The 15,975-nt window shown below is 45.8% G+C and overlaps 1 protein-coding gene and 1 non-coding gene across 2 annotated transcripts; both read right to left on the bottom strand.

Annotated features, from left to right (window-relative positions):
* Positions 1 to 7,152: 7,152 nt before the first annotated feature.
* LOC148119444 (disks large homolog 5-like) lies at positions 7,153 to 14,273 on the bottom strand. Its single transcript, XM_087897433.1, has 6 exons — positions 14,094 to 14,273; positions 13,401 to 13,560; positions 12,040 to 12,172; positions 11,303 to 11,485; positions 8,071 to 8,186; positions 7,153 to 7,255 (listed from the first exon to the last, which is right to left on the bottom strand). Exons 1-6 carry the CDS (start codon positions 14,224 to 14,226, stop codon positions 7,153 to 7,155), a joined length of 828 nt encoding a protein of 275 aa, XP_087753559.1. The 5' UTR covers positions 14,227 to 14,273.
* Positions 14,274 to 15,551: 1,278 nt separating this feature from the next.
* On the bottom strand, positions 15,552 to 15,623 carry Trnah-gug (transfer RNA histidin (anticodon GUG)). Its single transcript has one exon. It is a non-coding gene; the product is annotated as a tRNA-His (tRNA).
* Between the last annotated feature and the right edge of the window lie 352 nt (positions 15,624 to 15,975).

Here is a 15,975-nt window from a genome sequence, read left to right as displayed (position 1 = left end):
GGCTTATTACTAGATAGAGCTTACCTTAGCCCATTTCTATTAATCTTTGTATTCCATATGGCTGTGATTTATCACTAATTCTCTGACATCCCACTCCTCTGGTGGCTACATGGCATCTCCTAGACTCTGCCTTCCTCCTCTCTGTATCTCTGTTAGGATTTGCATAGCTATATTCTGCCTGAACCTTGTACAAATCAGCCTCCTTATTAACAAATGCTAGTAAAACATATTCACAGCATACAGAGAGGCGTCTGACATCACACAACTACATTGTTCCTGGCCTCTCAGGAAATGAGAACATTTAACAAAGGACTGTACAAAAGAAATCAGGAGAAGCAAAGGAATCTGCCTCTGGTTTTCTTGAAATGTGAGTGATATGCAAAAATGATAACCGCACAGAAGATACAACGTCCTCCAAGACATGTTGGGTCATTTTGTGGTGCTTTTATTTCTACTTGTGGGTACTTTGCCACCACCTACATGCAATTCCCTCAGTGTCCAGACGAGTGCAGTGGTTTCCAGCTGGAATGTACATTAAAGACTTGTTTGCTGAAATATGGGTCTCCTGAGTCAGCCAAAAATGCTCTTAATGCATGAGCCATCTCTCCAGTCCCTGCACTTGACTTTGTCCTCCCAGTCCTATATGTTCTATTAGTAGATTGGATCACCTGCAACCAAAGACAGAAGTTTCTAGAGACCTGTAGGGACAGGTACATGGAGTAGGCATGCTGATTATCTTAGGCTGCCATGCATCCATGCAGGGCTCACACACGTTCAGGACCCAGTGCCAGCATCACTGTCTGATTGGAACGGATTTCTTCACCCCTCATCTAGGTTGACAATGCAGCTTAGGACTGTCTAATAAAATGTAGAATTTGAGAAGACCCTACTAGGGGTAGAGGTGGGGTAAGGAAGCCCTTTTGATAGCCAAACTAAGCAATATTATGAGGAGCCTTATGACTAGCTGGAGTAAAAGGAGCCTGTATCAGGGGCCTCAGACCTCCTGTGGAGAGTGTTTCTGTGCAAGACTATAAAAAAGGAGAAAGAAGATAGATAGATAGATAGATAGATAGATAGATAGATAGATGATAGATAGATAGAAAGATAGATAGATAGATGATAGATAGATAGATGGATAGATGATAGATAGATAGATGATAGATAGATGATAGCCCAATAGTTTAAACCCAGAGTCCTAGGGTAAAACTGTTGTGATCCAGCTGCCCTCACTCCCCCTGACTGACAGCGGAACTTCCTTGTGGTCTGTAATTGACAAGGATGTTTGTGTTCTGGCCAGCGGGTCTCCACAGAAGGAGTAGAGGTATAAAAGGTTGTTGGGCAAACTAAAGGTTGTTGTTATTCCACCCTAAAAGAAGCCTCCGAGTCCCAATCCCAGCACCCCTGCCAGTCTTGGCTATCCAGGCTGCACTGGCTGCAGTAAGTGGAGGTCCCACCGAGATGTGGAAAGTGGGGATACGTGAACAGGGTCGCTCCAACCACCGGCTAAAACGAGGAGCGCATTGGGGAAGGTAGAGTGTTTTTATTTTTCATCCCTAGAGATGAGGGACATCCTCCAAAAATAAGCAAGTATAAAGAGGTGGGAGGGTGAATTGAAAGGCCTCAAAAAGTAACCAAAACTCTTAAAGCCACAAGGCATGGAAGTAACAAGGAAGACAGCCAAAGATTTTGTACAGGAGGGGGTTTAAATGTTCCAGACTGGGAACAAGCCAAGTCAGATTAAAATGAGTATGTGTTTTTTCATCCCCAGAGACACTCTGAGGGGCACCCTCTGGCAGACTGGCCAGTAGGAAAGCAATAAAGAGGAGGCAGGAAGGTGAATTGAGGGCCTCAAAGGATAGAATATGAACAGATGTATGTTATTATGTTGTGTTGTCTTTTGTGTTCTGGACTGGAGAAAGAGATTTGATCTGGGAACTGCTAAGAAAGGTATGTTGACTTTAAAATACAGGCCTAAGGATTTGATGCTTTGAAGAAGAGGTTCTGCTTTTGTCTCCACAGAGGATGAGAACCTGTGGATTTATTGCAAATTTATGTGGTTTGAATCACTGAGATCCCCTGAAATGTTGATGTAAAATACTCCCAAGAATGCAGCACCCCCACTCAGCAGGAAGTAGCCAGACAGGCTGACGATGCCCAAATTCCCTAAAAGATTGTTAAAGTGGGGCTCCTTCAATGGTTCCGGAGCGGAAGCAGCAAGTCTGCTTCCCTGAGTTTTGCTCCACTCCATGCAGCAGTTTGGATCCAGAGTGAGTGTGGCTGGGGCCAGAAGGCAGTTGGAGCAGAGCTTTGCCACCACAGCTACTGCTGCCAGACTTGCTCTCTCACAGACTGTGCAGACGGCTGAGACTGTCAACCAGACGGCTGAGACTGTCAACCAGCTTGCTGAAAAGAGTCAGCAATGCTTTGGACATTCAAGATTCAATTGAGCATATTGACCTTGAACCAACAAGTGACTCTGGTTCAGGAGTAAGTGGACTATCTTTGGACTTTTCAACAGTTAATCATGTTATGTGTGTTACTCATGGCACTGTATTGCATGCTTCTGCTGCAGTTATGGAACTTAACCGTCATATGAGAGGGGTTTGGAATAATGCTTTTGTTAATTTTACCACCCAGTTAGTGCAAGCTAGATGGTTGCAGCGCTGGTCTGGCTCATTGGCGCTGTCAGTCCTGAGGATACTTGGTTTAGGGCTATGTGTCTGGGTAGCCATGGATGGGCAATACTTTGGGGGCAGGATGCCACCTAAGACAAAGAGTGTTAGAGGGCTATTCCCCATGACAGGCAAGGTATTATAAAATAAAATGGGGGGAGTTGTTGTGATCAAGCTGCCCTCACTCCCCCTGACTGACAGCGGAACTTCCTTGTGGTCTGTAATTGACAAGGATGTTTGTGTTCTTTCTGGCAGGTGGGTGTTAAAGGAACGGAGGGCTGTGTCCTGGCTCCCGGCTAGCTTTACCTGAAATAATTACAAGGAAACTGTATTCATTTAATCACTGCCTGGCCCGTTGTCTGTAGCCTCTTATTGGCTAGCTCTCACATCTTGATTAACCCATTTCTATTAATGTGTGTAGCACCACGAGGTGGTGGCTTACCAGGAAGGATCTTAACCTGCATCCATCTCGGAGAGGAGAGCTATGGCATCTGCCTCACGTCCCTTCTTCCCAGCATTCTGTTCGGTCTACTCTGTCTACCTAATTTTCTGTCCTATCAATGGGCCAAGGCAGTTTCTTCATTAACCAATGAAAGTAACACATAGACAGATGACCTTCCTCCATCGTTTCCCCTTTTTCTGTTTAAACAAAAAAGAAAGGCTTTAACTTTAACCTAGCAAAATTACATATAACAAAACAGTTATCAAGTAAGAATTACAGTTACAATATTTATATCTATTTTATCTTTATCATAACTAAGGAAAACTATAACTATCCATTCTTCAACTCCATCAAAGACTCCAGAAGGATATAATATTACCTAAGCAAACAAGAAATAAGCAACTTCCAAACTCTAGAAATGACAGAGACATCTCACTGCCTGAACAGTCACCCAAAGTTCTTCTGTACCATTGGGGCATCCATCTTCAGCCTTCAGGCCCATAGTTTCCAGAAGATATTTCCACGAAGCAGGAAATTTCAAAGGCAGTTCAGTCACTATCTGCTGTGTCCTGCAGAATGTCTCGCAGACTCTTTCATGAATCAGGAACCCCAGAAGACCATCTCACCTTTAGGCAAATTCAGCAGTCCTCTCTCTGCGGGTTCTCTGTGTCCAGTTTATACAACAGTCCAGGCAAGAGCAGTTTCTTGCCCAAATGGCTATCAAACTCCATAAGGAGCCTCTTCGATGCCCATCTTCCTCTTGAAGTAGCTTGGTGTTGCCAGGAGCAGATGTGTCTCATTGTCATGAAAAGCCCTAAGTTATTAAAACATTTAAAATGCCATATTCTGTAGTCTTTGAAAGATATGAAGAATGCCTGTCTAACTGAAATATATCTCTATACATCCAGAAAATCCAACTAAGATGACTACAAACTTGACTATTATTGATGATTATTCATTAACAACCTATATTTTCTAATTATACTACATTACACTTTTAAATGAACTACACAATCACAATACCTTAATCAAGATCAGAAATACATATCCATATAACAAAATTGACCTTAAACTTGTATCAATAAGTCAAGATTTATACCAATGCAAATTATTCATACCTATATCATATTCCCCTTTAAATGTAAAAGAACATTTATAAACAATATTTGGGAATATGGGCGCAGTTATTTCTCTCCAAACTGCTTCATGCTGAATGGGGACGCTGTTATTCAGGTCTTTCATGGTATAACCTGTGTGCTAGATTCATCTCAGTCGGCAGTTGAGTGAAGTAATTTTCTGAAGGTGTTCACAGCAACCTTTCAGGAGGGCGTGGTCTATCATACCATATTGGGATAGAAACAATCCCTTTTCACAGAGGGTCTCATCCTCTGTGAAAACAAAAGAAGGACCTCCTTTCCAAAGCATCATATTCTTAGACCCAAATCCTGAAGTCAAGATACCTTTAGAACATACATGTTGGATCAGCTTAGCAGCCCACACAATGAAATGTCTCTCTGTATTTAGCTCCTTTACAATCAAAAATTTTAAAGAAAACACAATGTACATAATCCAGACTCTCTGTAAATTTTCCATTTTTATGTGGCTTATTTTTATTTATTTCTTTTAATCTATAACTATCTGTACTCTGTCTCTTTAAAGACTTTACCCTTTTTTAAAGGCATTAATTTAATTCTCTATATTCTTTTTCTTCTCTCTCCCAAGCCTACGTACACTCATCCAACATTGTGACCCATTTAGAGGTCTTTTATGTCTGAGTTTTTCCTATTGTGAATCTGTAATTCTTTATTATCCAGGAGTATTTTTGGTTTGCATTTTTAAATCACTAAGCACTTAATAATCTAAGCTGTGACATTCCTAGGTCCAAAACAGGTACTGCCTGCTTGACCCGCCCAGCCCAACATGGTGGAGCTGCTCCTGCCTCTAAGCCTTGCACATTGCACTGCTAGCGTGGCGGAGGTGCTTGTGCCTCTGAGCCGCAGCATGCAATGACCCCCTTTTAGGCACACAGCGAGTCCAGTTGCCATCAAACAAATCGTAGCACTTTACTCCAAATGTTCCGTTCAAAAGCTCTGTCTCCCGCAGGAGCCAGACAGAGATCGCAATGGCAGCATAGCCCAGAAACTGGTATTTCAACACCGCCACGTTCTAGTAGACCTGATCCCACTGCTTACTCAGGTAGTAAGAGCCAAGTCATGGGCATGGTCTCAGCTACTTAATTCCCGACCCCAAGTGGGCACACAAACGTCCGGGCCCAGAAATGCTCCATAGCCGGCGTTTGCACCAGCGACAGGACCCAGGAAGCTGCGTTTTAAAATGGCGCAGGTTTTTTCCTGCTGAGGCTGCTGAGTCAGGAAAATTTCTCTACAGCTCGTCCTAGCAAACAGCAAAAAGCTGTGTTAAACTCTCTTTTCCTTATTTTTAAAGCCCTCTCAGGTTTTCAAGTGGATTTAGTTACCACTTCAGGAACACTATGTTAAAGGAACGGAGAGCTGTGTCCCGGCTCCCGGCTAGCTTTACCTGAAATAATTTCATGGAAAATGTATCTATTTAATCACTGCCTGGCCCGTTATCAGTAGCCTCTTATTGGATAACTCTTACATCTTTTTTTTTCCTTTTTTAAATTTTATTTAACTTTATTTCATGTGCATTGGTACAATGATGTCATATTCTCTTGAACTGGAGTTACAGACAGCTGCAAGCTGCCATGTGGGTGCTGGGAATTGAACCCGGGTCCTCTGGAGGAGCAGTCAGTACCACTGAGCCATCTCACCAGCCCAACTCTTGCATCTTGATTAACCCATTTCTATTAATGTGTGTAGCACCACGAGGTGGTGGCTTACTGGGAAGGATCTTAACCTGCGTCCCTCTCGGAAAGGAGAGCTACAGAATCTGCCTCATTTCCCTTCTTCCCAGCATTCTGTTCGGTCTACTCTGTCTATCTAATTTTCTGTCCTATCAAAGGGTCAAGGCAGTTTCTTCATTAATAATGAAAGCAACACATAGACTGATGACCTTTCTCCAATATTATTTTTATTCATAAAACATTCGTTTTATTCAATGGGGGCTTCACAACAGTGGTCATTACAAACAATGTACAGCCTTAGCAAACTATAAAAACAATGGAAATAATAAAAGAAATAACAAAAATAACAAAAGCTTACACTAAATGAAGAAAACCAAAATCTAATGCACAGATATCCCGAGAGATAAACCAAACCAAACCAAAACAATCTAAAACATAAGAAAAACAACCAACCAAATAAAATTAAGCTAAATTCCCACGTTCCCTTGGAATATTCTGTAAGAAAAAGCAAATCAATAACACGAGCCAGGAGGCAGCGGATTAGTCTCTGTAGGGAATTATCTTCAGCAACACTTGTGTGTGATATGGGGTCAGCGTCAGCTCTGCACTAGAGAGAGAATCTTGGGCTTTTGGGTGTGGTCTGTCTGGATAGCAGTGTGACAGAGTCTTCCTTGTCAGATTCCACATCACATATGGAGTCGGCATGTCAAAGCCCTTGACAGTAGCTGACAGAATAACTCTTGCTCACCCACATATCTCCCTCCATGTTGTTTTGTCCACTTGGTGAAGGATGTTAGGCTTCTGAGTAATTTGTGGGGTGTCCTCTGAGTCTCAAGCTTATTTCTGATGCAAGTCGTTTCTCTGGAAATTGTGAGCAAACAGAGGTAGTAGATCAGATTGCGGCTGGATCCTCTGATGATAGGTTGATATTTGCCTCAATGCTCACAGGAGAGAGGACGTGGCTTTTTCAGAGGAGGCCTGGATCCTGGAGAGTAGAATGTCATGCCTTCAAGGTGTCTCTCGTTTCCTCCAGGCTTCTCAGTTCTCTTACGAGGTGCTGTCAGAGAAGAAATGGAAATCAGACTTAGGAACAGTCTCTCTGGGACACAGGCAAGAAAAAAACCAGGGCCTATTCACCCCTAGTAACGAAAAGTCAAGGAAGAAAGCCCACACCGTGAATCCTGTGGTTGGTGGGAATGGGGTTGGATGGTGGGTCACTTGCCTGGCACATAGCGCTCCTGCTGCAGCAGCTCCATCTGCAGGAGGCTCTCCTCCTGGGCTGTGGTCTGTTCCAGTTCATGCTGGAGATGTTCAAACCTAGAGGAGAAAGGCAGCTGGTACAGAGGCCTGGTGGGGCCCTGCCACGTCAGCTTCTGAGCCCCCACCAGCTGGACAACCCAGCATCACCTTTCAGCTGAGCTCATTGCCTGCTTTCCTAAGAAAAAAGGGTCAGAGGCCCCTGGGCTGGATTTTTTTTTCTCAACTTTTAAAAACTGCTATAAGTTGAACTGGAAAATACACTTTTAGCAACATATTTTTCCAACAGTCTAAAAACTTTATTTTGGAGGAATAGCTATGTCTGAGTCAGACATTCCTGGCCTTGATTGGATACCAGGTGAATGGTGAGCAACCTGTAAAACTCCATGTCTGCCCTCTAGTGGAGTCTACACAACACTGCAGAGAAGGCCCTGATTATTCCTACAGCCCAGAACATGCATGGGGTTAATTTGTCAACTCCTAATCTGTTTATGGCCAGAGTAAATCTTCTCACAGAAGACTGATGAACCCTGCAGAGAGCCTGCAACCAGCAGGAGTGTGCTGCATTCAGTTCGGCCTAAGACTAGAAACTTATCTCTAAATGTGATGTTCCTGAAGGAAAATAAAGTGGCAGAAGACACACTGTCCTTCACAATTTACCTCCTGCTTCTCACAGGAGAAGAAGGGAACACAAAACCAAACATATTGTTTTCTGGACAAAAGTTCCCGGTGATGAGCCAACTCGATACTCTGAGGGATTCTTTCCCCGAATGTGGGTAGTAGCCTTGCCGAATAGACTAAAACCCAAAGAGTCAGAGATCCCGAAACAGAGGATCCACTAGACTACAACTGCTTCTCTCAGTCCGTGCTCCTACCTCGTCTGGGACTCAGTGAAGTGATGCTGCAGCTTTACTGCCAAGTCCCTTTGCTGGGTAACCAGTTCCTTCTGCTTCAGCAGGGATGGAAGGTGTTCCTCCAGTCTCTGATGTTCCTGTTCATTAGAAGATTGTGTTCTTAGGGCAGGGTTGTCTGCACCCACGTACACATGTCTGCATGCATGTACACAAACATACAAAAACACACACACTCCCGATCATCACAAGTACTCGGATGCACACATACAAGCACAATGCATTACATCCATATGTTTAGTTCCTAGCTAACACTAACGAAAAGAGATCACCTGGGATCTTCTAGAGAAGAGAGTTAACTTTCATTAGCCCACACCCTCTCCCTGCGTATTCCAACCCAGGCACAGGGATGCGGTCATGTGGGTCATGTGGTGAGGATTGTGTACTTTTTCTCTGTTTTGATAATTTTTCATTTTATTTCTACTTTATATATGTGGGGTTTGCCTGCCTGTGTGTCTATGCACCACATGCATGCCTGGTCCCTGGGAGAAGAACACAGGGGGCAGAGCAGTCAATGTAGTGCTTGACCTATAAACCCAGGCCACAGATGGTGGATGCCAGGGTTCCTCCACCAGTTTTGTAAGATTGCATAGCAAGATTTTCAGTCTGCAATAAAGGCTTAGTTCTGTGATACAGGACCCCTTCCTGATGGTGGAACAGCCCCTTCCTCTCACTCAGTGCATCCCAGTGGCTCCAAGGAGGGCAGCTTCCTCCAGCAGGAGCTCTCTAAACCACAGGTTACCTCATTGTCGGCCTGATGAGTTCGAGCAATGAGATCAGAAAGCCAAAAAATCTCTACAGCCCGGAGTCAAAATAAACCTTTCCATCCAGTAAGATGATTATGTCAGGGATTTCTCTAAGTAACAGAAGGCTGACTGACTCAAGGCCAAATGAGTACATCTATTATTTCATACTTAACAATATTCCATGGTAGGGCTTGACTTCATTGAATTTTTATTCATCAATGATGGGCATTTGAATATTTTCTGGTTTGGGTTGCTCTGAGGAATGCTTCTATAACCCGGGTGTCCCCTAGATTCTCGGTGGACCCTTACTTCTCATTTTGAAACTACTGGATCATTTGGAGACCTCAGCTCAAGTTTCTGAAAAATTATACATAGCTTCTCACAGGACTACACCATTTTACACCACTAGCAATAACTGAGGGTCCTGATTTCTGCCCAACCCCATCAGGCCAACTTTATCTCAGTGTAAAGAAGCTTGGAATGAAAGCAGCTTCTGAGCGCTGCAGACACAACATGCAGTGAGTGCTTTAGACTAGGATGAGCCTACGTGGGCTGCACTAAGACAGCTGTTCTCACAGCTCAGCATGGCTGTGGGACTTCTGCTGGGGGACACACCTCTGCAGTTCAGAATCTCTTACATGATAAAATCCAGGCCAAGATCCAAGATCCAAATGAGCCAAGATTAGACAAAGGTGAAAGGAAAATGTCAGCAGGCAATGATGAGGAGAACAAAACAGGATGTAGAAAATGGGTAGGTGGGCAGATAAGGACACACATCCTCATCCGGGCTTTCTTGCTCTCAGGCCCCTTGATTTCCCTCAACAGCCTCGTTCTCACCTTAATGTCCTTCACTACATGGTTTTCTACAAAGAATTTCTTTGCAGTTGAAAACTTATGCCTCTACAAACACCTGAAAAACTTTTAGCTGCATCGGTTTTGTGGTTCTTTGTGCAGGTTAGCTGTGTGGACATGCCAAAAGATGGGCAGCTCCATGTGCTCTATGACAGATGCAAACTGAGGCTAACCAGAGCAGGAACAGTACTTTCTATTAACACTGGTCTCCATCATCCTTAAGGACGTCGATCATTCCACAAGTGAGCATACATATAGAGGATCAAACTCATTCTCAAACCCACAAAATTACATATGAACACAACACACACACACACACACACACACACACACACACACACACACACACACATCCTTCCTGAACCCAGAAAAGCAGAGAGGACTAGAGTGTTGCAGCATCTTTCCTGCTGCAGGGGGAGGTAGCGGGTCCTCAGTGCTGTCTCTTAGTACTCTTAGACTCAGTCAGGCTTCTGCCCTAGTCTGAACTTCTTTCCCCCTTCAGAAAAGTTCTTCATCTCAAGACTCGCTGATCATACAGTAAGTGAAAACCTCTGCACACCTGAGCTTGACCACAAAAGACCAAATCCCAAAGGAAGAGGCTGCGCATGAAGCCTCCTGATAGCTCTAAGCTGACCCATTAAGGTAAGAAACCTTACCCAGGCTCCTCCAGAGAAGACCTTGATAGCACCAGATAACGAAGGGACCCATGGTCATGACCCAAGAACTTTGGACCATAACACAGGGCATATAATATGAAAATAGCCCCAGATCATTCAGTAGGAGCCTAGTGAGGTCACCGAGTTTGTTCTGAAATGCAGCACTCTGTACAACTATGAAGGGAATCTGTACTAAGATATAACCATGCGCATGATAGAGTGAGCATAAAATGTCAGCCAAGAGACAGACTGCCCGGTTCTGTGTTGTGAGGCCAATGAGACAAACCAGACATTTCCTGGGAGGTTACCTCAGTTTGGTGAAAGGAAAGATCTACTTTCTATTTTCAAACTTGCTCTGGGGTGAATTTTCTATTACAAAACACACTAATTCTAAAATACTAAAAATGTGTAAAACTTGAGAGAAAATACCAAGTCCTTTCTCTTTCTTACCAAACAAACCAGTTAGCAATAAGATGAGACAGAAAAAGATAGGAAGCTCTACCTGTGAGGAACAGGAGATCCAAAGAGCTCTGGCCTGGTAGCTTAAGCAGAACAAAAATACTCTGTTCTTGTGAGCAAATGATCCACAGGCCCTTGTCCTCACTCACACACTTACTCACTCCCTCACTCAAAGTTCTAGGATTCTCCCTATGTGGCTCCCAGCATAGAACCCTTCCTGACGTGAAGGTGTGTGATATGTGATTTACTCATCTCCTTCAAAGAACTGCAGCTTCTACCAGAGCAGGATGGTTTCTTTTCCAGTCAGATTGTGTCTTCCAAGAGGTAACTGCCCAGAAAGACTTGTGAAGGATCCCAGAAATGAACTCTGAGATGGAGCGTAGGTGGTCAGCTGGGTAACTGACTGGACGGTTACATGACGGTGTACATATGTGTGTGTGCGGTTAGATAGGTGGGCAGCTTGCTCCTGCTGCCTCAGCTTACCTGCTGCTGCTTGGTCAAGAGGTCATAGATCTTCTCAAGGTCCTCCTCACGGAGCCTCTTTGTCTCCTCACAGGACTCTTGCAGGAAAATCTGCTCCTGCTGCAGCTTTCTGTTGTCCTCTCTCAACATGCCCACTCTTTCCTTCATCTGTGTCCTTTCCCTCAGAAGCCGGCTGTGCAGGGTGTTTAACCATCACAAACAATGATGAGCTCCAGTCCACCTCTATCTGCCACTCCTACCTACTAATGCCACCTTCCGTGCAAGGTCCTATGTCCTCAGACAGCCCCAGACTGCAGCCCACATTAGCCATGCCGGTATCATCCAGGTGATGTACCTCTGAGAACAGGATTCTGTACGCCCAACACACACCGTTCCTACACTGATCATGGTATTGGGAGACCATCATCAGGTATAGAGCAAACATGGTCTGAGGGAGGACAGAGGACCCAAGAGGAATACATTCCACATCTGTGTCCATAGCAACAGGCTCTGTAAGCCCCTGTCAGAGTCCCAGAGACCATTCATGATGCAAACCATGTTTTCTATCTAGAAGCTCTGGAAGCCGACAGGACACTGTTGGGAGGGGCTCTCTGACTCCTTGCACTCGGGAGAAATCAGTCTGGGAGGACAAGTACAAGAGAAACAAGCTAGGACCACAGCCCTCACTTTGGTTCAAAGAGAAATAAGTGCAGCAGCTGTCCTTCCGAAGTGCGGGGTCCCAGCCAATCAGACACTCACCTGTAGGAATTGGTCTTCTCAGTCAGCTCCTTGCTCCTGGAAGAGTCCTGACTAATTTCTTTGGGGAATTTCTCCAGCTCTGACGTCTCCTTCTGATGATCCATTTTCAGTTCCTCAAGCTCAGAATTCTGCCTGTGGTAAAGCATGGGCACAGGAACAAAGAAACCCATGAACACAGTCATCAGAACCCCATGAACACATGAATTGAGGCTGTGTCTTGGATTATCCTAGTGCACTGGGTGTCACATCCTGAATCCTAGGTACTAGGACCTGTTGATGTTATTAGACTTGCTACCCTGCCTCAGTGTCAGAAAGGCAGAGCGTCAAGAGGGAGACAGACAGGGCTACATGAGCTTCCCCAATAGGCCTGGAGGAACAAACTAGCTCTTTTTTAAGATGTTCCAGTCATCTGTGCCATGGGTCTGGGCCTACCTGAAACCTGTGATGTCATGTCTCCTGTCTTCAGAAAAGGATTGTTTATTCTGTGTGCCCGTTATCACAGGGATGCCCAGAACTCATAATCAGGATTTCCATGGAGGAGACCATACAGCACAATGATTTTATAAACTCGCCAAGGAAGTACATTCAGTCACCAAGGCAAGCACAAAAAATGAGGGCAGGGATGCTCAAAGTGGGCCTCCAGGGTCTCAACACTTATATCACCTGAAACTCAGACAGACAAATCCTCAGCCCTTCTTGAGTCAGTGGCCAAATAAGAGAATGAACCTTGGGGACAAATTTTAGGAATTCAATTTAATGTTTTACCAAGAGAGAGGGAAGTGAAAAGGGCAAAACCTGATACTGCCGTGTTGGCAATGTTTGGGCCCATTAGCCCTTCTCACACATAAACCCATACACAATTAGGATGCCAGAGACATGCAAGCTGGTGGCATTATCTCAGAGTACAAGGAAGAAGGGCAGAGAGGTGCCGAAATGAGCTCCAGGCCTTCCGGTCACACACTGAGATGGACCAAGTGGGCCCAGGCCCTGCTCCCAGAGCAACCAGCAAGAAATCCCCCAGTCAAATACAAAGATTCCCATGAACTCAGCACCCAGCATCTCCCACAAGCCAACACCTGTCCAGGCCTCTTGGAAATGCGTGTTGTGAGCTCACACACTACTGCCTTATCCATAGAGTGTGAACCGGGCCACGGGCCCTGCTTCTCATTAGGAGGAAGCAGAACAGCCTGCGTCCCCATCTCATCCTACCCAGGCTTCAGTTCTGCCTCTCAGATGCACTCGGGAAAAGTAGTTTGGTGAAGAGGACACCTTGGATGTGCCGCCTCAAGTGACATGAGGAATGCTGGGGTGGACACAGGGGAGACAAGACAGTCACCAGAGAACTGGACATAGTAAGTACCTGTTGTTCACATCACTGTTGGTATAATTGGCCAGGATTGCACGAAGTTCATTCCTTTCGTTGGTCATCATCAGAAGCTGAAGGGTCAGTTCATCGACCTTGTTCATCTGCTGCTCCTGCTCAGTGAGGGAGGCTGAGGTCCGTGCCTTTCCAGTACTCCCTGTAGATAAACATCAGTTAATTTGTGCAGTTGGATGGTACAGGGCCATGAGAGACCATGTTGAGACCCCAGAAGAGGCCTGAGGAAGAGGGAGTGCATGGAACTCACTGAAGACCCCACAGAGCAGAACAACTATCCTCGAGTTGGGACCCGTAAGCCATGTCTCTTTTGCCAATCACTCTCACTAGATAGGTTCACCAGTGTTGGGGAATATTATTTTCAGGTGCGTGACTTTGATTTTACTGCATTTGTTTAACTCTGTGAAGCTGTGTTACCGTGCCTGTCTAAAACCCCTGATGGTCTAATAAAGAGATGGACAGCCAATAGCGAGACAGGAGCAGGGATGGGCGGGGCTAGCAGGCAGAGTAGAGATAGAAGGAGAGACTAAAGAGGAGCCTAAAAAGAGGGGAGAATTCAGGGGCCAGCCATCAACTCCCTCAGCAGCCATGGAGTAAGACTGAGTCCCACTCCTGAAAGGATCAACTTAAGCCTTCCTCCTTCAGGAATCTCTCTGACCCCTGCCCAGGACTCACTGCGCTTTCCCCAGAACCATTTCTTTCTTGATGTGTGACTCGGAGACTGAAGGCCATCTTCCCTGTGCCTCTCTCTGGTCTCCCTGCGCTCTCCATCCTGTCTCCCAAGCAGCGTGTTCAGTCGTGTCAGCATGGCTGTGGGTGAACCACACAGGCACCGAACGAACGCCTCAAGGGCAGTTGGCGTTGCCACAACACTGGTGACATCACAGAATTCCAGGCTCTCCAGGAAACAGTAGAATGTCCAGGTGGGGGGACTGCTGATGTCATACGATACAGCTATTAACCCCTGCTAACTACTTCACCCGAAAGTGACCTGTAACTAAGGTGCCATTTCCAAGAGCCTTTCTGGGGCCACCGGGGAAGCCTTTAGACAGAAATCTATCCCTCTGCTTCTTACGTTTTATGTGAGAATTTGAAAGCTCACCGCCCAACCACTGCCCAGGGATGGCTTTTTCCTGTCTTGATTCCATACTCAAGGAACGTGAGAAACAAAGGATGCTTAGAAATGAGGTCAGGATAAAGGGAGTAGAACGGAGGAGATCTCTGAAATGAAAACAAGCACCTGGTGCAGATCCTCGGACTTTTAGAGATTGGAGGTTTCACAACACAGGGAAGACACATAGGACGTGATGAAAATTTTCACTCAGAGTGTCACTAGAGCTCACTCAAGCTCTGAGGTTGATAGTGTGCACCATCTAGAGTAGTCGTCGGCGATGGAGACACAAGCACACACACACACACACACACACACCCCACAGAATCACAGAATTACGGCACAGAACATGCTGTAGATCACTGCTATGCTGTATCAACCAGCAAATAAAAGTCAAATTCCTTTTCTGGAACCACCTGTTCCAATTCCCATGCTCTCCAATAGGTGGCGATGCTAGCTTTAGAAGAGCATGGGAAGGACAGGCAAGGGAGACTCAGAGTTGTTGCACCATACAGGTGTTTTACAGCCATCACCACCTTTCTACGTGTCCCGACAGTCCCTGTGAAGAGAAGCAGTCCATGGGCAGCCTGGAAGGCATGTTCTCCAGATCTCTGGACTTTCTACACCGAAGCATGGTCCTTGCAACTTCGGACTGATGAGGTCTTGGTTTCCATTCCCAGTGTTGGAGGAAACCCCAAAAGGTCTATTCCCTTATGTGGCCTTTTCCTCCTTCTGACGTTGACCACCCACCACGGTCCAGCAGTCAATTATGAAGTCCAGTCATCCAAAGCCCCCTTTTGCTCACCAAATCTACATGGCCAATAAAATTAAAGTCCTCATCCTAACACGCCCTCGGTCTTAGGGCGATTGACAGTGGAGGCGATTTTGTGAGTCCGCGTGAGAGAGCGCAAACTGTAATAATACTATTTTGAGTGCCTCCAAGTGAGGGGGCGTTGAACTAAGGAGACTGAACTAGGCGTGGGGTGCAAGAAAGCAGCAGGCTAGACAGGAAGGACAATAACTGCCGTGACTCGGATTCGAACCGAGGTTGCTGCGGCCACAACGCAGAGTACTAACCACTATACGATCACGGCAAGCCACACACGCGCCTGACTGTGGTAGGTACTCACTTAAGGCTCAGTCAAGCTCAGCTGGCGCAGACCGGTTTCCGAGACTTTCTTCAATCGGCCTGTCCTGCAGAAGTGATTTCTCCAACGCTGCTGCGCTTGGAATGGTGCCAAGTGCACGCGTCCGTGCCTCGGCTGGGTGGTGAGGGCAGTCGCCGTGAAGTCGGTGGGTCGATGCCAGTCTTGCGGGTGCAGTATTTCCCTCCAGCACCCGATAGTCCTCCATCGCCCTCCTCTCCGCGGTGGCTGGGGCACCGGGGGAGGGCACACACTGCTCTGGGGTCCTTCTGAAGAGCTGGAGAGCAAACCACATAGCGGT

Source organism: Myodes glareolus, chromosome 17, assembly GCF_982192425.1.
Source record: "Myodes glareolus chromosome 17, mMyoGla1.1, whole genome shotgun sequence".
NCBI lineage: Eukaryota > Metazoa > Chordata > Mammalia > Rodentia > Cricetidae > Myodes > Myodes glareolus.
Note: the sequence above shows the minus strand (reverse complement) of the source record. Positions and strands in the feature narration are given on the sequence as shown.

What these genes read in the sequence shown, in the direction of transcription:
- LOC148119444 (XM_087897433.1), bottom strand. Translation starts at nt 14,226, where the DNA reads ATGCTGACACGACTGAACACGCTGCTTGGGAGACAGGATGGAGAGCGC. An exon ending in ATGGTTCTGGGGAAAGCGCA is followed by an intron (nt 13,561 to 14,093) that starts GTGAGTCCTGGG and finishes GTTTATCTACAG; the next exon opens with GGAGTACTGGAAAGGCACGG. An exon ending in AGAAGACCAATTCCTACAGG is followed by an intron (nt 11,486 to 12,039) that starts TGAGTGTCTGAT and finishes TGATGGTTAAAC; the next exon opens with ACCCTGCACAGCCGGCTTCT.